At 40.2% G+C, this 24304-nt stretch overlaps 2 protein-coding genes across 8 annotated transcripts in view; one reads left to right on the top strand and one right to left on the bottom strand.

Annotated features, from left to right (window-relative positions):
- The window catches only part of unc5a (unc-5 netrin receptor A), a 180644-nt gene extending 160616 nt beyond the window's left edge, over positions 1–20028 (top strand). For all 4 annotated transcript variants that reach the window (XM_086084677.1, XM_086084676.1, XM_086084675.1 and 1 more), the window contains 4 exons: positions 8302–8451; positions 11642–11806; positions 11866–12044; positions 15096–20028. In XM_086084677.1, coding sequence (XP_085940803.1) covers positions 8302–8451; positions 11642–11806; positions 11866–12044; positions 15096–15261 — 660 coding nt within the window. In that variant the 3' untranslated portion in view covers positions 15262–20028. The remainder of the gene's footprint in view (positions 1–8301; positions 8452–11641; positions 11807–11865; positions 12045–15095) is intronic.
- A 233-nt stretch (positions 20029–20261) lies between these two features.
- pdlim7 (PDZ and LIM domain 7) overlaps positions 20262–24304 on the bottom strand; it is a 42318-nt gene continuing 38275 nt past the window's right edge. For 3 of the 4 annotated variants that reach the window (XM_086084714.1, XM_086084713.1, XM_086084711.1), the window contains exons 8-11: positions 23380–23560; positions 23124–23244; positions 21368–21483; positions 20265–20899 (exon numbers count right to left, since the gene is read on the bottom strand). In XM_086084714.1, coding sequence (XP_085940840.1) covers positions 20813–20899; positions 21368–21483; positions 23124–23244; positions 23380–23560 — 505 coding nt within the window. In that variant the 3' untranslated portion in view covers positions 20265–20812. Of the gene's footprint in view, positions 20900–21367; positions 21484–23123; positions 23245–23379; positions 23561–24304 lie in introns of all 4 variants that reach the window. The other variant, XM_086084715.1, reaches the window with a different exon arrangement.

Raw genomic sequence — 24304 nt, 5'->3', positions numbered from 1 at the left:
GAAATATCTTTCAGCTCTTACAGAAAGCACTGTGATTTATGGTGATTTATGGCGATTCACGGTGATAAAAAAGAAAACAACAAATAATCAAAGTTTCATCCTTGTTCGGGGGGGCCGCTACAAAGAGCAAGAGAATGAAAAGAGAGGCTGACATTTCCTCGCTCGTCTCATCACATGGCTGAATCAGTGCCTCCGTAAACACATCCATACATAACATACATGCCGGCACTATGCAATCTCTTATCTGCCAATTACAGCAGATTAGAAGCAATGTTAATGTCTTTGATTCTAAGAGGGTCTCTGGGGAAGCGGTGACATTTCCAACCGATGCGCGACGTATGTTAGCAAGGCTCTGCCGAGACCAATTCCGTTAATATTTAATGCACGTCCCCGCTCTTGATGGGCCCAGCCGGCCAAGGCTGGCACGGCAGCAGAGGAGGCGCGAGCGGCGTTTGGGCCCTGCCCTCCGCGTGCACTCTGCCGATCCCCGCTCGCCCCGGTGGGAGAGCAGCACTGATGTCGAGCCATCCCACCACTCGTCCAACACCTGCAGTGCGCCTCCTACCCAAGCGCAACGAGCATCTAATTAAACAGCCACCTGCTTTTTTTTTTTTATATTTAGCTCTGATGTTTTACAGCCTGACAGCTATTGTTGTGAAGGAAACCAAATAAATAAACAAGATGCCGAGCAAAAAAACAGTCTCATGATTTAAAACACGATGTACTTTTTTCATTGTCTACTTGTATTGGGGTCATCCAAACCGGCAGGTGGCGCTTTACCCACAGGAGTGGAATTTACCTTGACTTCTTTGACCTTGAAAGTCATCAAAATTAGATGACCTTAAGGATTTTTTATTTTTTTTTCTGTTGCTGTATAAGAATAAGATGTAGTTGCACATCTACTACAGTACACTGGCAAAAAAAGTTATACTCTGCTGCCACCTTCTGGCCGTTTTTTGTAATAACTACCATTGCTTTAAGCGACGTCTTCAGGTCAGAGGCTGCATCAAAGCCTTCTGTATGCTCTAGCATAAAAAGAAAACATAAAAAAACTAAAACATAAATATGTTTTTGAGTGATGGTTGTACTAAAAATGATTGATTTTTTTTGTTTTTTTTTTTGGGGGGGGGGGGTATATGCATCAAAAGTGCTAGTGGTATTGGTCTGGGGAAAAAAAGTGATCTGGAACAACCCAAGTTGAGCTATCCAGTATGTTTGCGTCAACAAAGCACGTAAAATCATCCATGCGGAGGCACCGTGGGCAGCGTTGTTAACGGGACGGCTGCCATGTTATGTGGCGCGGTCGCATGCAGCCCTAAGAGTTATATTTGCAAACATGTTGCGTAATAAGCCCGTTTTGTTGTCAATGGAGTAATTGGAGGAACATAAAAATGAATTACATCTTAAAACCACTATGCTAGTGTTCCCTAGATGTTTATTCACATTAAACCATACCGTTAAGCTTTATGTTCCATAATATAACCGGCTTACACACTCACATGGAGCTTTATAAATATTAACCAACCCCACTTAACAAATTTGAATGTGTTCTCTCATAGTAAGATATTTGCACGAACTCTCTTTTGTGTTGGTGCCCAAAATTTACACTTGAATCAATATTCATGTAATGAGTTTAATGCGCTCCGCTAATTGTCTTTAGATCGTAAAAAATGTAAGCTCCGATGTATAATGGGGGATGAACAGATGTCCTCAACTGGCGTCCTTTTGTACACAGTTCGATCATTTGCATGCTAGCTTGAGCGCTAATAAGTGACCCGTGCGAGATTCCGATTTCTTCAGTAGAAAACTATCGGCTAAGAAGTTCAAAAAAGAGCAGCTGCGATATTGTTGTTCACGTAATCTTTTCGTGCTGGCGCTCGCTGCGATTTATCAGGCGGAACGCACGACTCCTCGCCAGCAGAACATTTATAAGCGAGCAGACAAGTCGCTTGTATTTGCGGTTATTAGTCAGTTGACTGTGGCGTGCTCGGCCACTGGAGCTCAGACTGATGAGAGGAAAAGCCCGTCACATCCCGCTGACAAACACGCTGATTTATGGAGCCCGAGTTGTCAGGCTTTTTCTTTTTCTTTTTTCTTCTGTAGCAACAAATACATTTGCTGCGAAAAACTATGAAAACGGATCACGGCGAGGAGTCGGGATTTAAAGTTGAAAGCTTGACTATTTGACGCCCCGTGTCTGATGTAGAAGCTCGGCTAACCAACTGATCAAACGCTGCTTCTAATCCGTCTGAGTTTGTTAGGTTAATCACTTTATTGCGCACAATATGAACAACATTTAAAAGTGCTCGCTGCGAGGAGAGTGCAATATTTTAATCCTTCTTGTATATATCGCCTTGATTTGTTTAGAGTGGGCCTTTCCGGAGCGAGTTTGCCGCAGCCGCTAACCTCTTTCTGTCAGCAGCAGCCTGAAGAGATTAGCTGTATGAGTGTCTCTTGTTCCCCGACGGAGGCAGGCCCCGGTCCATCTCGGTCCCCGGCTCTGGTCCGAGCCAAACGGATGAGGGGGGGGGGGGTTGAAGTCATAGAAAACTGCGGCCATGATTGCAGTAATCCCGTTATCTCTCCTGCTAAAGCTGGCCACTCTAGTGACCCCGAGACACAAATGTTAAGCCGCCTGTGTCTCTCTTCTCTTTTCACTCCATCTCCCTCCTTAGCCAACCTCATTGAATGTCAGGGGGTGGTCTCGCCTCTGTCGGATTCTAAAAATTCGCAGTCCTCACACACAGCCCGGCCCTATCTCCGATTCCGTCAGAACAAAAGCAGCGCTTCTCCTGTGGTATATGAACTCGTTGGCCATCTCATGCATCTTAATGTTGCCACACTTGTACAGGGTCAGGGTGACTTCGCTGTGCCCCGCGGGGTCCGTCTTATCTTCAGAAAGCGGGCGCTCGATTTGGCTCGGCCTTTGTGATTAATGCGAAGGCTGGACGATTAATTGTGACTTCCTTAAATCTTTCAAATGTTATCATCGAAGAAAAAACGATTCATCTGTAGAACGGCATAGTTCCTCACATTGTGAAAGTACCCCAAATGCGCTATGTTGCTTGCTAGCAAGCGTGTAGTTTTTGTGATTTTGCTGTCCTTGAGTGTGAATAACATTCTAGTAGCAGTTTAATTTCAAACTAAACACACAACAAAAAGAATTACACACATTGTGTATTTAAATACAAGACATTAATTTTTAAACCATCGCTAGCGCTAAGGCTATGGTCAATGTAACATCCCATTCAAATGCTAACGGGAATTAGCATCGACTTTGGGACTGATATTCCTTCAAATAGCAAATATTCACACATAAACGCTGTGGAACAAATTTTCTCCTTTTTCATATACAATTGATCACAACACAAAAACAAAAATCACAAACGTAACTAGCAAACACAAAACAAAAACAATCCGACAAACAAGCTAATACACAAATGCTAACTGGAAATTAGCATTGACTTTGGGATTGATATTTCTTCATATAATGAATATTCACACATGAAACGTTGTGGACACACATACACACAGCGCTAACGTTAACGTTACTCAAATGCACAAATACTTCCCAATCTGTGAAAACGAGTTATTATTAATAGTCTAGACTTTCTTCTGTTCTCATTGTTTGTACTCCTAATCCATGCACCGCACCACACTGCCCCTTAGAGGCCAAAACGTGCAAGAACAGCCAGTATTTGTTTTTTTGTTTTGTTATTTCTATTATTTTTATATATTATTTTTATTTTTATTTTAATATCCGAGGACTTTTTTTTTTGTCTTATCAACACATTTCCACACAACATGGCACAAAATATTTTCCCATAACCGTCCAGCCCAAATGAATGCCTGATTTGATAAACGAATTAAAACCCTTGCATTGTTTCCTCCCCATGTAGATTGAGCTAATAATACGGTCAAATTTAGCTTCTCATTTATTAGCTCACTCACAGTGTCATTTGTTAACAGGATAATGGGGCGTAAAGAGGGCCATTATTCTCTCCGTCCACAGCATATGCCGGATCCTGCACAACATACGAGCCCAGCAGGGTTGTTTTTAAACCAAGGACACGGCGAGTCACACGTTAAAGCGTGTGCTGTCCTTCAATGAGCTCACGGTTCAGAGTGCCGTGTTGCGGCCCTTGTTTGATCGTAATCCTGCCGCGTCAGCCGACACACGCTTGTTAAAACAGGTGAGTTAGTACGCGTCCTGTTAGCAAGATGTTGATAACGCCGTCATTGGCATTCCGTGCCCTCCTTTTCCCGCTAACAGGCCGATAGATCTCCTCGTATAGGTCAGAGACCTGATCAAAGTCGGCCCGCCGCGATTTGCAACGCTAATTGGGTTCAACAAATAATAGTGCTTAAGAAGTGTGTTGAATAGACTTCTCGTCAAGCTCTCATAATACGCCTTTTGTCTGCGGAAGACCCGTAATAGTGGAAGGCTTTTCATTCCGAGGGGGGTACTTTGTCCCCCTGCTATTAAGCCATTAGACCTCGGAGTAATCTGTTAGCATCCGTGCGCCATCACTAGCTTCGTTCAGTGCAGTACATATTTTTTTTTCTCTCTCTTTTTTTATTTATTAAAAAGTGCAGTACATCTAAAGCGGATACCTGCAGCTGGTCACGTTCGTACCGACGCGCGTCCTCGGTATATTTTTGTGTTTGAGCCAGAGGAATAAATATCCTGGCGGAGATCCTCGAAGGGGACGACGATCCATGTTAACAAAGACGCTTGAGCGCAAGGCAAACAGTGAAATTAGAAATGCACAAAGCAAACACGGAAATTCCCCACTGGCGGCTGGAGCTGAAAAGCGCTTATTCAGGAAGAGCACGCGCGCAATCACAAAAGCAGGTAGACCTTCCCCAAATATAATTAACAGCTTCCTGATTGTGATCGGAACGAGGCCAAGTCATTGTGGGGAAAGAGGGCAGCAAATTGCTCACAGAGGAATGAATCCCATTCTGTACTTTAATGATGTCGCTCCTGACATCATAGTAGTGGGCAACTAAAAGTACGTAATAGGGCTGAAAAATGTTGAAAAGGGAAAAGTTTGCAGTAAAGTGTTTCCCCCCTCCCCCTCAATATTGCAACTGCATGCCATTGGACGCCCTCTTGTGGCAGGAACTAGAAATTAGAAGAATAGAAAGTTGCCATTCATTACATGCAATTTTAAGGACAAATGCTATAGTGTAATCTATATTAAAATTCATTCAACATTCATTCAAACCCAAAATTGTATATATAAAAAAAAAAACTTTATACTTTGTCCTTCACTCCCAATAACGTATTTATACGTTTTCTGTGTTTTTATTTTATTTTTTCGCAAAAGCATACAGAAGGCTTTGATGCAGCTTCTGACATGGAGAGGTCGCTTAAAGCAATGGTAGTTATTGCAAAAAAAACGGCCAGCAGGTGGCAGCAGAGTATAAGAGATCATGGCCATGTTGCAACAAGCTCTTTTCTCCAGTGTTTTCAACAGGTTTGTGAACATACATTGTGAAACTTAGCTGTATTCTAATGCTAATTGCTGCAAAACGGAAACAGATACAAATCTACTATTTTTTTCCTGATGAAAGAAGAGACTCTAGTCTTTCTTTTGGTAGGTTCCATGTTTTTATAGAAATAGAACAGAATATTCTGTGGGCCTTGCAAAATCGGTCAAAATCCAGTAAAACAGCCGGGAGCAAAGGGGGTTGCTTCAGTGAAAATGGCTGGAACTGAATATATTCTTTAAAATCATTTTTTGGGAGTCTTTTACAAGTTTTTCTTGTCACAAATGTGAAATGTTAAGAAATTTTTTTTGCGGCCAATTAAAAACGGTTGCGAACATCTGCATCCTTTAGCAAATTTGGCCATCCCTGACTAAAAAACATTTGCTCCATTCGCAAACACTCACACACATTAGTAAAGGCAACATGCTGATGTCATGTCTTTAATCAATTGCCAACCTTAATTGGCATTTTATAATTAATGAATTGGATTTTTCTTGTTTTGTCTTTTCGTCCAGGTGTACGTAAAACTGTGTTGTGACTTGGGAAGTGAGTGTCTGTCTTTCACATTTGTCCTCTGCTGCCAGACACGGAGGCCAATTATAAAATGCATAATTTCAGAGTTCCGCTCACTTCTCTTAATAGGATCCATTGACGTCATCTAAAAAGTATTGGGTACTTCAAAGCTTCCGGCTTTGATGAATGAGTCATAAAGGTCGCACATTTCATCACCCCGTTGCAGATGGTCATTGGGACGGATGAAGATGCCCCGACGAGATTAAAATATTCAGCATGTCTTTACAAATGTCTCCTGGCGCACAAGCAAAAATGAAATTAAGATGATTCGCCATGCGGGAACAATGAGCAATTGACTAATGGCTTATACGCTGGCTTCATCACAGGCCAGGTAGTTGCATGGCTGCCGTGAGAGTGCATGCTAATGCTGCGAGCTGAAAACATCTCACACACACACACACGCTGAGATGGGGGGAGGGGGGAGGGGGGGATCAACCTTGTGGCGACATTAAAGCTTTGTGGAGACAAGTGGGTGTTGCCTGCTGTGGTTGCATGCAGAGCTGCGATCTTTCCGTGTGAGGATGTGATGCGGCCTTTTCCTCGCGCTTTGCTTCTGCACGTCTCTGTGGGAGTATCATGTAGAAACGCGTCGACAAGATGTCTGCCAAACTATGTACAGTGTGCTTTAGTCACATAGTACTGTGATAACAAAACTATAAACACAATTTAAAAGAAAAATGCTGTGTTGTTTTCCTAACCCACCGCTGGGTAATTAGATTTTGAGCAGATTGGTTACTTTTACCCAAAGTTGGGTTAATTATTTTTGACCCAGTTTATTGGGTTGAAGATTGGATTTGGGTGGGCTGAAGTTGGGTGAATTTTATTTAATTTTTTTACATTTTGTTGTGTATCGAAATATATTTCATGTAACATTTTTAGAAAATGTATGTGGCTTAGTGGGTAACACCGCAGAGATCCCAGGAAGACTTGGTCCTGAGCTGTGTCAGTACCTAATGGGGCTCTCAATAAATGAAAATGAAAATCACTGACTTGGGGATTGAAGTTTAAAAAAAATCCCAGTCTGGATGGATTGTATGCTCTAAAAATTAGGTAAAAAAAAAAAAAAGGTCAAAATGAGACAGTATTTGGGTTATTTATTTAACCCATAAAGTCTGACCCATGTTTTTTTGTACCAAACAACCCAATTTTGCGGGTTCTTTTTCATTTGACCCAATTTATTGGGTTATTCAAACCCACTTTTGGGGTTTTTCATTTAACCTGGGTTATTAAACGCAAAAATTTGGGCCGGTTCCTTTTTGACACAATTTGAGTTGGGTTTTACCCAACTGTTTTTAGATTGTAGTGACCATTTGGGTACCATTTATACCTTACACCAATTCCTTGCAAAGGTCAGTCCCAAACCAATTACACTCTTAAAACAGTTGGGTCAAAAGTAACCCAATTATGGATACAAAAAAATTGACTGATCCACTTCAATTTGACCCAACTTTCTGGGTTGACCCAAGTAAAGGATCTGACCAATATTTATGAGTTGTTTTACACTAAAAGACCCATTTCTTGACTCAAAGTTGGGTCAAATAGAACCAAATAGAGGATCAGTTCATTTTTGACACATAATTGGGTTATTTTTGACCCAACTTTTTTTAGTGTAAAAATGGGTGTTTTGCATCAGGAAGGGCATCTGGTGTAATAACTGTGCCAAAGATGTCATGCGAGTGACTTGCTATGGCGACCCATGAAGGGAAAGTTTTTCTTCTAATTTGAAAATGAAGGCAATAATATTAGCATTATCAATATATTTAACCACAGCTATAAAGTCATAACCTGGTAACCAATTTCTTGTTAGCTTTAACTCATCAATATGGGTCGTTTTTAACCCGTGTTGGATCCAAATATTGACCCAACGTGCTGGGTCAAATCCTCAACCGAATAAACTTGGACCGAGCGCTTGGGTTAGCTATTTTGCCCAATTTGGGTTACTTTTAACCCAGCAGTTCTAAGAGTGAAGGCTTCAGGTGTGTACAGCGACTTACCGTAGTTCAATTGTTTTTGTTTTGTTTCCGAATACAATACAGGCTATTCTGAATGTAATGATTACAATTCAAATCAGATGTCTTTATATAACGTTAAATGACAACATATATGATTTCGTTCATAGTTCGAAACACGCGTTGCTGTCGAACATATCCCTGACGACGAATGAGGGGATTCACTGTTTTTGTTTGTCCTCTGCGTTAATGAAAACGTCGGCTCTCACCTTTGGCCCACCAGGAGGTGATGCAGATGGAGAGGCAGCTCGGGGGCCGGCTGATTGACGAGCCTCACATCCTGCTCTTCAAAGACAGCTACCACAACCTGCGCCTGTCCATCCATGACATGCCCCAAGCCCACTGGAGGAGCAAGCTGCTAGCCGGCTACCAGGTGGGTATCGGGGTAGGCCCAGTGGGACCGAGGGGGGGGGGGGGGGGTTCTCGGGATACCAGCACGAGCAAGGACATTTAATAGAAGTCTGTTTGTTGGTTCTTTCAAGGTCACCCTCGTAAATATTCTCGTATAAATGCGTTGACATCTCTGTAGAGAAATGAAAGCCAAACAACAAAAGCTCATCAGAGCTCTGTTGTGATTGTTAATGAGGGCTCAGAGTCAACTTGTCTGTCTGGACTTATGCATACATAGAACAATATTAGTATAAAGCAGCATCCCCGCAATGCATGGAATTGTTTTGACGGTTAGTTTGGCGGCTGGAATTTGAACTCCTGCTGAATTCAATAACAATAATAATAAGTTTCTTGAGTACTTAAAAACAAGTTCTCCCCCTCGCAGACAAGCTCTGGGGAGACGCCGCCATTTTGGTGGGTGGAAACGATGACGTCATGATGCATTTACGTCAAGATTTTCATTCCGTTTGGCCGTTGGGATTCATTCTCATCGGAATACATGGCTCCATGTAAACCAGGCTAATGTGAGAGTTGCCTATCCTGTATGTGTCCTGCCATTGGTTGGCGAGCACCCCAGGGTGTCCAAAGTCAGCAGGGACAGCCTCCAGTTCACTTGAAAGTTGCAACCCTAATGAGGATGAACTGCTAGGTAAAAATATTGGACCCATCCAATTTAACCCAACATTGGGTTTTATTTTGAACAAAACTTTTTTTTTTTTGGGTTGTTATCTACACCCCCCCCCCCCCAAAAAAAAAATTTTTTTGTGAGTATAGACAAAAAGAATGGGGTTGTTTCGTAAAAAAAAAAGTCTAATCTATCTCAATTGTAGGTCAGTCCTTTCTTTTTTTAGCCCAGTTTGGGTTGTTTTTGGCTCAACTGTTTTAAAATGAACCGTATGAACCAATTTGACCCAACCTTTTGAGTTTTTTTATTGTCAAAAACAGCCTAAAAAATGGGTTGTACAAAACTCAAATAATGGGTTGGTCCCTATTTGACCCAAACGGAGTTATTTCTGACCCAACTGTTTTTAGAGTATGACTGGTCAGTAGTTGGACCCAACTTTCTGGGTTGTTTCATACTAAACTTTTTTTTTTTCAAAGCAAGTTTTGTACAAAACAAATAAACTCAAATAATGGGTTGGTCCCTTTTTGACCCAAATTGGGTTATTATTTATAGAACTTTTTGAAAGCAACCACTGTGCACACAAAGTGCTGTAAAGCAAAATTGTCACACAAGACAACACGCCTGTTAAAACATTAAATTAAGAATATAGAAAGAGTAAAGACAACAAAAGACTTGAGTGGTTTGTGCTCAGATATTCAACTGAAAATAATCAAAGACAAATCAAGTGTCTTTGTAAAACTTTTTTAAAATCTCAGGTTCTACATTGTCCTTTTTCGGTGTGTGAAGCTTGGAGTGCACGTTATTGTCCACTGGGTTTGTGCGCCGACTGAGCTTTAATGTGGACCAGTCAGCGATGCAAGTCAATCGATTATCTCGGCTGCATCCTCAAAGGGGGAGCTTTGAAATATGGAACGGGAAATAAATATCTGGAAGCTCACAACCTGGATACTGGGGGCCGTCCACGTGCGTTGCGGCCCGGCGAGGGGAGTTCAAAGCGGACTCGCAAATGCTCTGGCTGCAGGTTGGAGCTGCAAAAGTCCCTGTAGAGAAAAGCCAGGTTGTGCCAAGCAAGCAAGCACAGCGGTAACATTGGGCCCAGCACAAAATCTTGCTGTGGACTGATCTCGCTTATTTGGAAGTGCTTCCCTCACAAACGCTGCAGTGGGAAAAAAAAAAGGCCTTTAGTCCCCCCCGGGGCCCCAACAAGAGCGTATTTCACCTGTCTTCCTGCGCCATCTGTCCGCCTGGGTAACAGTGCCCCTAGTTGGTCATTTTTATGTACTGCGGCCCCAGCTCTTAAACACTTCTTGTCAGCTGCTAAAGGGGAGGCTGAAGGAATCAGCTTGTGTGCCCTTAACCCCCCCCCCCCCCCTCTTTCTTTCGTTCTTTTCATTCCCCGTGATCTCTGGGGATATGCGGATGATGAGGCATGAATATGGAACAACAGAGAGAAAGATGTCGGAATCATCAGCTTTGAATACATTCCAGGAAGCGCACACCCTGGCTGCCTTTTTTTGTTAGACAGTTGCAAGGACTTACTTTGCATGCATACACTAGAGGAGAAAGTCTTGGGGGACAAGTCTTGATCAAGCGATTAATTATTAATCAAGGATTAACCTGAGTATGAAGGTTTTATGGTGGCAAATTTAAAATAAATGGAGAAAAGGTCAGTTGGATGATATGAATAACCCCCAAAAAGTTGGGTCAGCTTTTTGACCCATTTTGGGTTATTTTTTGACCCAACTGTTTTTGAGAGTGATTATCGTTTATATCCTGGTTCGGTCCATGTACTAGTACACGCTTTGTCCTCACTAGTAAGACAATTCAGCGCACTAGTGACTAATCTTACTAGTAGCATCTTTTCCACGACTGTATGACTGAGTCTGTTCTAATAACAGCTCACCACTGTTGGGACATTGTGATTTCCTAGGAATGCTGTACATTCCAAGTGGTCACTTGAAAATTGATACGGTTGCATGTTATGCAAGTACTAGAAAAGTACAGTAACTGACCCAACTTTTTATTTATTTATTCATTTTAATCTAGAAACAAAACAACCCCAAATTGGGTTGGTTTCTACAAAACAACTGCCAAAATTGGGTTGACTGCTTTTTGGGTTAAAAATTGGACCGACCTTCTAACTTGGGTCAATTTGACCCAGCTTTCTGGGTTGTTTTGCATAAAACAACCCAATTTGTTCATACAATACAACCACCAAAATTGAGTTATTAACCCTTAAATCTGCTAAGTGAAAAAAAAAACTCAATTTGTGCCCAAATTTGGACCGACTCACTAATTTGGGTCAATTTGACCCAGCTTTCTGGGTAACCCATTTTGGGTCAAATCGTTCCCATTTTTGACCCCGCAGTTTTAATTGTGTTTTGTGCGACCCCCACTCCCAAAAATGTGTTTTAGTTTGCGGGTTATTTATTTGACCAAACCTTCTGGGTTGAATGAATATATGCCAAAAAGCTTGGGTTCTTTTTGACCCAACTGTTTTTTTAAAGCTAGCTTAAACGTTGCGTTGTGCCGTTTGAATCACGCGCAGGAGATCCCGTTCTACCACATCTGGAACGGTTCCCAACGGTACCTGCACTGCACCTTCACTCTGGAGCGCCTCAGCCTCGGCACCTGCGATCTCACCTGCCAGCTGTGCGTGTGGCAGGTGGAGGGCGAAGGGCAGAGCTTCAGCCTCAACTTCAACATCGCCAAGGTAACATTGAGGAGCTCAGTTCAGCGCAGTTCTTCATGAAAGCTTGTCGTCGCAAACAGGACACCCGTGCCGTGGACTCCGAGTTCCTGTTGATGGACAATAACGCCACCGCCCTCGCAGGGCCCAGCGCCTTTCAGATCCCGTACCTCATAAGGCAAAAGATCTGCAGCAGCCTGGACGCCCCGTGTCCCAACGGAGCCGACTGGAGAATGCTGGCGCAAAGACTCAAGCTTGAGAGGTAAAGAGCGAGCGAGCGAGAACAAAGTGTTAGCTGATCATTCATCGGGGAAGCACATTGGCGCGAGCACAGACGCTTTTATACGAGATCTACTTCGAACATTTTTAGCAGTCAATCTTTTATTCACCAATTTTAAAAATGTGACAACACAAAATGGTGTAGCGAGTCATTTGCAGGCTCAAGGCAAACCCAGTCATGGGACCCTCCACCCCAACATGTACTGTACGTTTAATTGAACACAATAATTAAAAGACTACAATTACATATTACAGATATAAAAAAAATTAGCCTAGCGCTTCCTGTTATTTGGAAACCACTATACTGCTAGTGGCAGACGGTTGCTAACTTAGCAATCAACTCTGACAAACCAGCATCATTTAATAACACACTGGTATCATAGGCTAAAGCTAACGTTAGCAAAGCAAGTGCCTCGCTAACATTAGCCACTTGCCTTTGACACACACAGCTTAATAAAATGTATAATCCTTTTGTCTTTTTACTGACCAAAAGTTAAAGGCCCCGAAATGTGTGTTCTTACTGCTCTTAAAAATTTGGATGAGAAAAAAAAAGAAATCATAGAAAATACCTTGGCTCCTCCCCCAAAGCAGGAGTTGGGCGTAGTACCAAGACTGACCTGCGAGAGGCAGTAATCATAGAAGAAATTGAAGAAGATACAAATTCTTCTGCTTGTCATTTTTATTGTGGTGAATGACTTGTGAGAGACATTTGATCAACATTTAATCTTTTCAAGAATTTTGTGAAATTAAGTTTGTCCTTCACACACAGAAAAAAAGATATTCACTGAGCCTTACTTCGCAGGATAACATAGAAAATCTTTCCGTATCTGTGCAATGCATCTTGGGTTATATTTGATTTTCTGGTGACCATTGTAGCGTGCTACTTTTCACGATTGAGGGGACTGCATAGAAAATAGCCTCAACTCACTACACGTTTGAACAGCACTGCAAAATGGCAAACGCACTATATGGGTCGGGCACTATATAAGGGGATATGGATTGATTCCAAACACAACTGGTCCCTTAATTCAATATGTTGGTAGATAACTTGATTTGAGCAGTTTAAACAATAAAGATTTGTTTTGTTTTTGTGCGGCTTGTCTCTGTTAGTTCAAAATTCTCCTTCTGAAGAAATGGAAACAATCCTTCGGCAGCAAATCTGGCAAGGTTGTGGCTCCGAGTCAAGCTTGCCACCCCTGTTCTTATTTTTAAACTTACACAATTGGCATAGTTGAAAAGTAGTTGCGGCCATTGATCCCTTTTACACCAATTTAATTTCTGGCCGCCTAATGAAACCAAATAGGTCAAGTTAATTTGTCCGATCAACTTTATTTGCCCCGATTAATCACCCGGCGAATGGATGCAGTACAGCTTTAATTAGCAATCTGTGCTCAGCAGAATCAATTCTCAATTAGGCTTGAAGATGGGACCACGACAACCGGCTTCTCATTGGTGATTTCAGTCAACATTATGACCATATATAATGATCTTTATTGAAATATATTGTGTTTTTACGAAGATAATATGGTTAATTTCTCGGGAACAGCTATAATGTTTTTTTTATAAAAAAAATATAAAAAAATTTAACAGCCCAATAAACACTATTAACTGCTATCATTGCAAATATGTGACATGAACCATTTTTAACAAGTTTAATCAGAAAATGCTGCTATTTGTAGTCTTAACTTTAAAATGGGTCAATTTGACCCGGGCTATGTTGTTGAATGTTCCAAAAGCATTCCGATAAACATTTAACATTACACTGAAAAAAATATGTCAAAGTCAACTATTTTAATTGTCTGTCAATGAGATGTTTCATACAAATATTTATACTTTTCTGTCTTAAAAAAAAAAGAGCATTACATCAAATCAGTGTGTGCAAGTACATTGGGGATTAGGCAACACTCAACATCAAATAAACAGCCGAGTGGGACGGCCACTTTGTTGTCATTGATTGGGCTTGATGGCGAAAGGTTGCGCACCTAAAATGGGAAAAGGTCACTTCCGACTGTGTGAACCGCCACAAGTCCGCGTAGGCTTTACTAAGTGGGATTTAGGACCTATTTCGACATCAAATAAAGACGAATGAGGCTTTTGCTTTTTAAGCCGCTGTTGGGCTTCAAATGAAAATAGCTTTTTAGTTTTGTTTTATGGTAGTTGCTGGAGCCTGAGCCAACTTGGCTGGAAACAACGTGAGGCATGCTACAATTGGAAGTTGGTGGAAAGCAAAGAGGCTCAGTGGAAATCGTGACAAAAGTCAAATATTGAGGGGGTGGGGGGGGGGGGGGTGTCGAGACTTGGGCCTCCCTTTAAATTGTCATTTGAAAACTTTGCCGCGTCAATTGTGTTTGTCTAACGAGACTAAGTGCAATTTCTGCAGAAATTGCATGGGAATGCTGAATGCTAAGTTGAATGCTTATGACATAAATTGAAAGATAAATTATGTGAAAATTACAAAGTAATAATTGTAGTTGAAAGATAAATGAATAAAAAAAACACTTTCATTTTTGAAGCAAGTTGAAATTTATATGGAAAAGTGTTATCTGAAAGTACCCTCCATTCATTTAGACGCAAAAGTGGAACTAATGAGATCCAATGGAAGAATGCAACAACAAAATCACTCAATAGTGCCACCTAGGCATGCAGTACCCTTCATTCATTTAGATGAAAAACTGGAACTATGATAGATGGTATTCATGTATATCCCTTAGCATAATTGCCATGGATATATTTGCAATGTACAGTCAGAGGTGGGATTCGAACCCGCTTCCAGCATTCCCACAATTATAAAAGTAAAGAATTAGAGTTTGTGCATGATGATTTAACCTTGGCCACCAGGAGGCAGTATAGTGTTATACAGTTATGCAGAAACAAACAAAGAAGATTCAGGTAATTAAATCCTATATTTTGAAATCATATCATGATTTCGATATGCCAAAAAAATAAATAGTGAATAATATTTTGTTCGCCCAACTGAAAATGTGTCCCAAGTCATTTTCAGCAGAACTAATTGATTTGCAAACTGTTCCAACAGACACATGAGCTTCTTTGCGTCCAAAGCGAGCCCGACCTCGGCCATCCTGGACCTGTGGGAGGCGCAACATTTCCACAGCGGCAACATCAACCAGCTGGCCGCCGTCATGGCCGACATCGGCAAGCAGGAAGCCATGATCTTCCTGGTGTCGGACGGCGAGTGCTAACAGGCGGCGAGAAGGATTCGGTGCGGGCCGTCGCAGCGGTCTGTTTGACGTCAATCAATGTAGGAGGACGCGGTAACAACTCTTTCCAACGACAGAATCATATCCAAGAGGCGAGATAAAAAAAAATTCACCCCCCCCCTCGCCCCCCCCCCCCAAAAAGTCATTCAATTCCATGCCTTATGTAGCGCTTAATGTAAACCAATCAATAACAGCCAATCATTTAATTCCATTTAAATGTGGAATGTCCTTTCAGCATTTAGTCATTGATATCCATTTTAAGATCCATTTTTTGTCCTCACTATGAAGATATTTCGGCCCACTAGTAAAACGACTTGCATACTAGTAAGGCAAAACTGCGCACTTTGAGTGGTAGTAGTGGTTGATGTACTTTTAGTGTGCAGAAATGTTAAAAGTAGAAGCGAGAAAGCTTGTTTAATAATAATATATTTTTGAAAGAGATTTGGAAGAGGCTTGTGTAGCTAGCTAGCTAACGTAAGCTAGCAGCTAGTTTGCTAAAGAGGCATTGTTTCATATTAGAGACGAAAAAGTATTTTTTGTTTTGTGTTGTTGTTTGAAAGTTTTTTTGTTTGTTACATATTATTCCTGAAGAGACTATTTTTCTTATTCCATCGTTAAATTTTCAATTTAAAGATATTTACTGTGATGTCTTTTTCACTTAGCAAGTCACAAAATGGCCGCCCTCTGAGATGGATGAAAACAAGTGGATTTTGTTTCTTAATTCATATTCCGCAAACACAATATTAATAAGAGTGCCATGCTTAGAATAGTTGGGGCACATCGAACATATTGTAAAGAAATCATTGGGCTCGGATTTCTCTTTAAGGCTAACTAGCTTAGCAGTGCGAGTGAGGACGAAAACCTTAAATGGATATCAAGGTCATCTACTATTTAAAGCAGGCACAGTCTGCAATTAGGATGAAAGGTTCATCTGAGGACCCCAATAATCCCCCCCACTCACACCCCAACCCCCACTTTGTGTCAACGTTCCATGTGTGTTCTTTTCAGGGAGGTCTCGTTCATTTCTTCACTTTAGTTGACACGCCGTCTCTAATGAAGGTGCCCGCGGGGCCTCCAAGCACTCGGGAAGCAACGCATGACGTCACCGCCATAAGTGACGTGTCGTCTAATTGCTTTAATGGCAACCAAATAACATGGCGTGGCTAGCGTCGACTTAAGGGACACTTTTTGTTTTGGGTGCATTTTCTGAAGCCATGTTTGGTGTGCTTTACTCTTTTTCTTTTTTTCCCCCCCAGTAGCACGTTCTCGCAACCGCCGCATACACGAAGAGAACATCCGCAGGTTCGATCCCCAGTTCAGCCATAGTGTGTGTGTGTGTGTGAGTTCGCTCCTCCTCAGGGTTGCATGTGATGTCTATAAAGTTGTCAGGAGACACCCCCCCCCCTCATTAAAGACACACTCAGTCAAACAGCTGGCGTATGCTCCGAAGCCCCCCCCCCGACACAACGGAGCTTCTTTTTACGATTGTCCCGATTTTTGGAATGTACTTTTATGTTTCCATGTGCTTTACAAAAGTCGTTTTTACATGATTCCGATTTGCAATTCTCCTTCCTAACGAGGACTATTAGGGCCACAGCCCACAGAGAAGAAAAGAAACGTTTCCATAGTGACGCAAGTGAAATATTACACAAAGTCGTAGCATTAAAGAAATAGTATTGTCTTAACGCAACGAGAATATTTTTTTATGTGTTAGAAATTCAAAGTTGCAAGAATACTGTGAGAAGTCACAAAACGACAAAATTGATAAAAAGTACATTTGTGACTTTTTTTCCCCTTATAATTGCGACACCAGAAAAAAAACGTTAATAATCCCATTTTTATATGACATTCATGTGACAATTTTTACGCTATAACATGATCATTTTGTCATTTTAATGTGCTAACAAAGTTAGGTTAGAACATGACGAACGTGAAACGTTATCGCCTTGTAATGTGAACTGTTGTATGTTCGAGTACATCATATGTTTATATGTGTATCTGGTTGACATACGTCTGGTGTGTTGACCAGTAAAATATATTTTGTGGCCATTTAAATACGGGACCCCCCCCCCCCAGGTAGATGCCTGGGGCCACTAGATTTTCTAATTTAAAGGTATGACAAGTTTCAATTTTATGCAAATATTGACACAAAATTATGATAAAATCATTACTTTTGTCTCTTAAAATGACTACCTTCTTCTGAAATTGCATTTTACTAATTAATTTATTCCAATAAAAAAAAACAATATTTTTTTTAATTCTGTGTTCTGTAAAGAGAAAAAGAAACATTTCAACTTAATGTTCAATTTTTTTCAAATTGTAATAAAAGAAAAGTCAGTGTTGCTAGAAATAAATTGTACTATTGAGAAAACATTTGGAGTCAGAAAATATTACTTGAATAAATTCAAATTTAAAACGTGAAAAAAAACGTATCCTCACAAGGTTTGAATATGTTAAAGAAGTAAATTAATAATATTACAACTTTTAATTAGAATAGTGTAGTTGATAACATTGTTTTTAACCTTTTTTTTTTTGTCAAATGAAACCTTTTTCTCATTTTTATTGTCCTCGTAAAATGTAAGTTTTTTTTTTGTCTAATTCCCATAAGTGCATTATTCTCATACCTACTACTTTATTTTTTTTCCGTCTTTGGGTTGTGGCCTTAATACTCCTTTGTTCTTTTCCCACCCGACTTCTTTTTTTTTTTTTTTTCCTCAAACGAGCAGAGAGCGTCTGGTGCCACCACATGTTTGTGTCATTTGTGTCAGTAGCCTTCACTTTCAACCCTTCGGACACAAAATGTGGATCTCGTTCACATGTAATATATTACTTTTTCTATCGCAGCCACGTGCTGTCAATTTGCATACAGTTCAGTGTGTGTGTGTGTGAGAGAGAGCTAAATTGCTAACCAAAGTTTCCATTCATTCTTTTCACTCTTGTTTTTTTTTTTCTGTGCGGCGAGCATCCACATGTTTGTTGTTGAAGCCGTAACGTTGACTGTATGTGTCTGTGCGATCACTTTGTAAAGAAATGTAAATTATATTTTAATATGAAGCCAAATAATAACAATAACGAGAAAAAAAAAAAAGATGACACTTAAGTTGCGCGGCATTTGTCAAGTCTAAACCGTGACGTGTTTGCCTATTTAACTGTTGTTTGGCGATCTAGCAGTGGAGACTTTCTGCAGTGTTATAAGGCTTTAGGCAGGCTCTTTACGGGAAGCTTCAGTCTTTCTTTAGCATCACTTGCGTACATCAGCGTTTAAATGCGAGCTGCAACTAGTCAATCACCGAGCTGGGACGGCTGAACGAAGACGTGGCCTTGTTTCGGAAGCCATGTCAGCTGTTCGCACAGGGCGGGAGAGTTGGTGTTTGTGTGAGAGCGTGCGCATGTGCGGGAGAGAGTAAGTGCAAGCATATACATTTGAGGGTGAGTGCGTGTGAGCGGTGTGCTAGTGTGAGAAGATTGCATGCATGAGAGAGTGTGTATGTGATTGTAAAGTTTGAGTGTGGGTGAGGTTCAGTGTGAAACTGTGAGAGTGCGTACAATGTGGCAGTTTGAGAGAGAGTGCTTGAGAGAGTTTGTGTGTGAGTATGTGTGCTGTGTGAGAGCGCTGGCGTGAGAGTATGCATGTATGATAATTGTCATGCTTGTGAGCATGAGTGAGAATGTCCCCGTGTGTGTCTGATAGCTACTTTAAGTCAGTGTGGACACGTGAGAATATGTGAGGGTTAGTGTGTGAGAGAGTGCTTGTGTAAGAATGTGTGAGTGCATGTTTGGCTGTGTGAGGGAATGTGAGTGACTGAGTGCATTTTGTGTGCAATAGCGTGATTGGGATGTGAGAGTGCTTGCATTAGAATGCGTGAGAGTTCATGTTTAAGAGTGTGTAAGTTTGAGTGTGCATGAGTTTGATAGCTTGAATGTGTGAGGGAGTGAGCGCATTTTGTGTGCGATAACTTGACTGTGTGAGAGTGCGTGTGTAAGAATGTGTGAGTGCATGTTTCACTGTGTGAGGGAGTGAGCGCGTTGCGTGTGAGAGTGCTTGCATTAGAATGTGTGAGAGTGATTGCATTAGAATGTGTGAGAGTGATTGCATTAGAAAGTGTGAGAGTTCAAGTTTAAGAGCGTGTGAGTTTGAATGTGTGTGAGATAGCTTGAGAGTGTGAATTTGGCTGGGTGTTTGTGATAGTTTAACTGTAAGTGTGTGTGTGAAATAATGCATGTGTGCGTGCACATCCCACTGATGTAGTTGACGGGCTGCCAGCATTTCCAACCTTTGCTTACATGCCAACTTGTACATTTTGTATCACTCGTTCCTATTTGAAGTCAAGTTTGCGTGTGTGCGTGCGCATTCCACGGCATTTTTGCTCCGTTTTTCTCCAAATAGACTTTTTGTACTTGTGACGCGTTTCTGTTCTTGAGTCAATGTTTGTTGCCTTTCTGCATTCAAAAATGCTGTACTTATACTACATGCCACTGCGCTTATGCAATTGTATAATCCCAATTTTTGTTGGATTTGTTTAGTTTTTTTCCCTTTTCTGTTTTTACTGTCGATGTAAATTGTTGTGGAGACTTTTTGTGGCAAAGGAAAAACTTCGGCAAAGGGAGATTTTCTGTACTTTTTGGACAATGATGGATTTGTTGGTAGAATTTTGGAAATTCGTTTCTAAGTGCTTTCAAGTATTTACTTGGCCTTATGTATATATATATCGATCTATGACATTTCAGAAAGGTATGTATAGTAATTGAACCTGAAATCTCTGTAAATAAATTATATATTGTTAATTCAACGACTACTGTTTTATTTGCAACTGGCGTTGTCATGGCAACAGAAAATTTACACCTAGGCTTTTTGGGGAGGGGGGGGGGGATGTGTAAATTGTTACATTTTGATGCAGATGTGGACAGACCTAGAAGTTAATTGATAGCGAGATGAAATTATGAATCACATTCAGCAACAATTACTACACGCATTGTAACATCACAACAAAGATGTTTATTCCAACAATCCGGCAGTTATTAAACAAACATTTTCTGAAGCAATATAAATATTCCCAAAAAAGCCTTAAAGTAAAAAAATAAAAATAAAGAACTGCAGGATGAGAGTTAACATTTTATTTTGTCATAAATTCTGATTCTATCTTTGGGAACATAAAATACTGCCTTTAAAAAATTGCTTATGAAAAAACGTATTTAATTTGTCTATAATATATATATATTTTTAATTTTTTTAAGTAAAAAGGTCTTACATTTCCTGTTCAGTCCAACCGCAACGCAATTTTCCTTACATTTGCAACAATCCTAAGCCAAACTTCCCAAAGAAAGTTTCCGGAAATTAAAATGAGCACAAGTGTTGCACAAAAAACTCCAATAATGTTCATCAGGCTGAACTGAAAGTAAATAAGGTAACGGCGTGATTGAACGGCTCGACTCGCTCGAGTATTTGGCATGAGAGGGCGGTAGCGGAGCGTTAAGCTTCTAAAATCCAAATGAACACGGGTCACACGAGGCGGAGATCTCGAACGAGGATAACTCACACGGGGGCGAAGGCGTGGCCTTTGCAGAGGGGCTTGTCCTTCTTGGAGTAGAACGTTTTCCCCTCCAGGTTGATCTGGCACAGCTTCACATGCGGCAAACAAACAGGAACCAATCATTTAGTGTAGGCTGTTTTATGCTTAAAATGATTTTAAAAAAAATAATAATAATTTTAATTACTTTTTTAAAGATATTTTATTATGATAAAACGTTTAAAGTAAAAGTCAAACTAAAAATGAAATAAAATAAAATACATTTAAAAAATGTAAGTTAAAAAAAAAATAAAATATAAAAAAAAAAATATTATGATAAAATGTTTACAGTAAAATAAGGCAAACTAAAAATGAAAAATACAATTTGTAATACAGAATTATAAATAATATATAATAACAAATATTTTTAAAATAATAAGCAAATAAATGGAAACAGTTCAGCAAATGTTGAGTGTTGAATTCATAACAACATGGGAAAATCTTCCACCCTGAGTGCCTGACCGATTGGTTTCTCGGCGTCGCCGGTTCGAGAGGAGAAGACATGAAAGGGGGAGACTCACCGCGCAGACGAAGCACGAATCGTGCCAGCTGTAGCCCAGAGCCTCCAGGAAGCGATCGCCGGCGTCGATCTTAAAGTCGCAGCCGTGACATTTGGTGCCGAACATCTTCTCGTAATCTGGAAAGACGCAGATCTTAAAATGCTGCTCTCTAAATGGGACATATTATGGAAAATTTACTTTTAATGTCTTGTATACAAATAGTTATGAATCTGGAGTGCCTGCACTCGTCAAGTGGGAAACACACTTTCTACTTTTTGAGGTCGCATAATTTTTTTCCCCAGCCTCTAGTGTGTGAGAGCTGCTTTTGTTGGTCACAAGGACTGAGGTAAAGTGTTGTGATGTTACAAGACTTGAGCTCTTCCAGCACTGGGAGGATGCTGAGTCGGCGCATCTGCACTAAAGCAGCAGTCGTGCTAAATCATTTAGCCACGAACATGCCACATTCATGAACAGCAAGAGAGCTAAATAGACAAGAGCAAACACATTCGTTCTGTCATACATGATTCAGGTTAGTAAGAGAGGGTATTATAAAAATAGTCATTCAAATAGTAAGAGTAATAAAATAAAACTATAATTCATAATTAATTAATTAACTATAATTTTATAATAATAATATACATATTTGTCATTTTCATATAATGTGATCAATAACGGTAAAGACAATAGCAAAAAAAAAAAAGTAATTTAGCATGTATGGCCCTCTTTTTTTTAAGAATTTCACATATTGAAAACTATAAAAGCACAACAACAATAAATTATGTAAATAAACCATGAATATTAAGAGAATCTAGTACGTTTTTAAGTGGTTCAAATTCCCCATAAACTTAAACGCACCATTTTCTTTCCCTACAGTCCTGTCATACACATTATTAATCAGTTAACATCTAACTGAGTTTGCTTTTTAATATTCTGGTAATGCTATGACTATGTTTGTAAAAATTATAATTTTTTAATAAAATGCTGACTTTATTCTCATTAAATCCAGGGTTCCTTTTTTAATGTGTCTTTATTTTCATAAAATCCAACAGAGGTGGCAAATCCAGGTCCAGAAAGTAAAAATTCTGCCACAGTTTGGCTTTAGCCCCTGATGCTACCTAGCTAGCAAGTAAACAAGCACCGTGAGAGTTAGCTAGCTCGCTAGCTACATCAGGGACTAAAACCAAACAGTGGCAGAGTTGTTACTTTCTGGACCTGGCTTTGCCCCCTATAATAAAGACACATTAAAAAAGAAACCCTGGATTTAATGAGAATAAAGTCAGAATTTTATTGTAAAATAAAATTCAGCTAGCTAGCTAGCTCCCATGGTGCTCGTTTACCTGCTCGGGAGCTAGCTAGCTAGCATCAGGGGCCAAAGCCGAACTGTGGCAGGGTTTGTACTTTCTGGACCTGGATTTGCCACCTCTAAAAAACTAATTTTTGCTAAATTGTTTACCGGACAAATGAAATTATGATTTTAGACAATAAAAAATATCAACAGCCTTCGCTAGACACAAATACATCCCAATATTATTAACATAAACTTTATTATTGAAAAAAAAGACAAAGAAAAAAAAAGGTCATTATCTAACCTAAATGTATTATAATTTTTTCTTTCCAGCATGGCCCTAATCAAATCCTGGTTTAATATAGTCAACACCAGGGCAGATTTCTCTAATTATACTGATTAATCAGACTTGTGTATCCAGACATGATAGGAACAAACAATGTCATTCTGTCTGTCTATTTTCCTCCTTGCTACTTGAATGTGAGTTGTCACCTCTCTCGCAGTAAGGCTCGCCCTCCTCCATGTAAAAGGCTTGATTCCTGATGGGAGTCTTGCAGGCTGCGCACTTAAAACACTGAACGTGGTAGGTCATCTTCAGGGCATGCATGATTTCCTGATGAGGCGAGAAAAGCTTGTAAATGTTTTATTTTGCGCTGGGCTCCAGCATGCATTTACATCCATTAAGTCCTGTTCAAAAGCGCCGCCCGCCCCGCTCGGCTGTTTAGTCGCGTTAGATTCATCCGCTTACCCCCGTGATCTTCTTTTTGCACTTGGCGCAGTTGGGTGCGTAGCGGTTATCGTGGCACTTGGTACAGAAGACGGAACCCCTCTCTTCGAAGAAGCCCCCCTCCTCCAGGACCACCTTGCACTGTGAACAGGTGAACTCCTCGGGGTGCCACGAACGTCCCAGCGCGACCAGGTAGCGACCCCTGAAGAACACAACATGGCTTCACAGTCAATCGTGCGCTTCTCGACAGTTTATTGAACACGGAGAAAAGAGCCAAATAAACATAAACACAAGGAGCACACTCGCGCATAATCACCACTGTCATATGACATGCCAGAAGGCCCCGCCTCTTAAAGGTACATTTTGTGGAGAGTTTCTGCTTGCCATCTTTGTGTGTGTTCAAATAATTCACTTTTTATTTTGTATTCTATTATAAAAATAAAAATAAATTGTATTTATTTAATTATATTATTATTGTTATTATTTAATATAATATTATTATGTATTTTATTATATTATCTATTCATTATTTATAATTTAGATTCATTACAAAAATTAAAGGAAATTAAAAATGGTGGTGATACGTGACGCCATTTTCAGCAGTAAGAAGAGAATATTTTGTCAATAATTAATGTGATAACTTAATAATACCTTTAAAAACTCATTTTGCCACTTGCTGTCGACTGAATATGACGTCACGTGTGACGGCACATGACCAAACCCAGAACACAGGTGAGCCGTGATTGGTCGTTGCCTATGTCTTCAGCACATGTCATCTTCAGTCAACAGCAAGTACAAAAATGTGTTTTTAAGAGTATTAATTGTACATCAAAAATAATGATGTTATCAAATGAATTTCAGACAAAATATTAACTTTTTATTGTTGAGAATGGCTCAATAAGTCAAATATCCCTTTAAATATTATATTATAACACACAATTTTTTT

This window comes from Leptonotus elevatus, chromosome 9 (assembly GCF_054856555.1).
Source record: "Leptonotus elevatus isolate MCC_2025b chromosome 9, RoL_Lele_1.0, whole genome shotgun sequence".
Lineage (NCBI taxonomy): Eukaryota > Metazoa > Chordata > Actinopteri > Syngnathiformes > Syngnathidae > Leptonotus > Leptonotus elevatus.
This window is presented reverse-complemented; position numbering and strand designations above follow the sequence as displayed.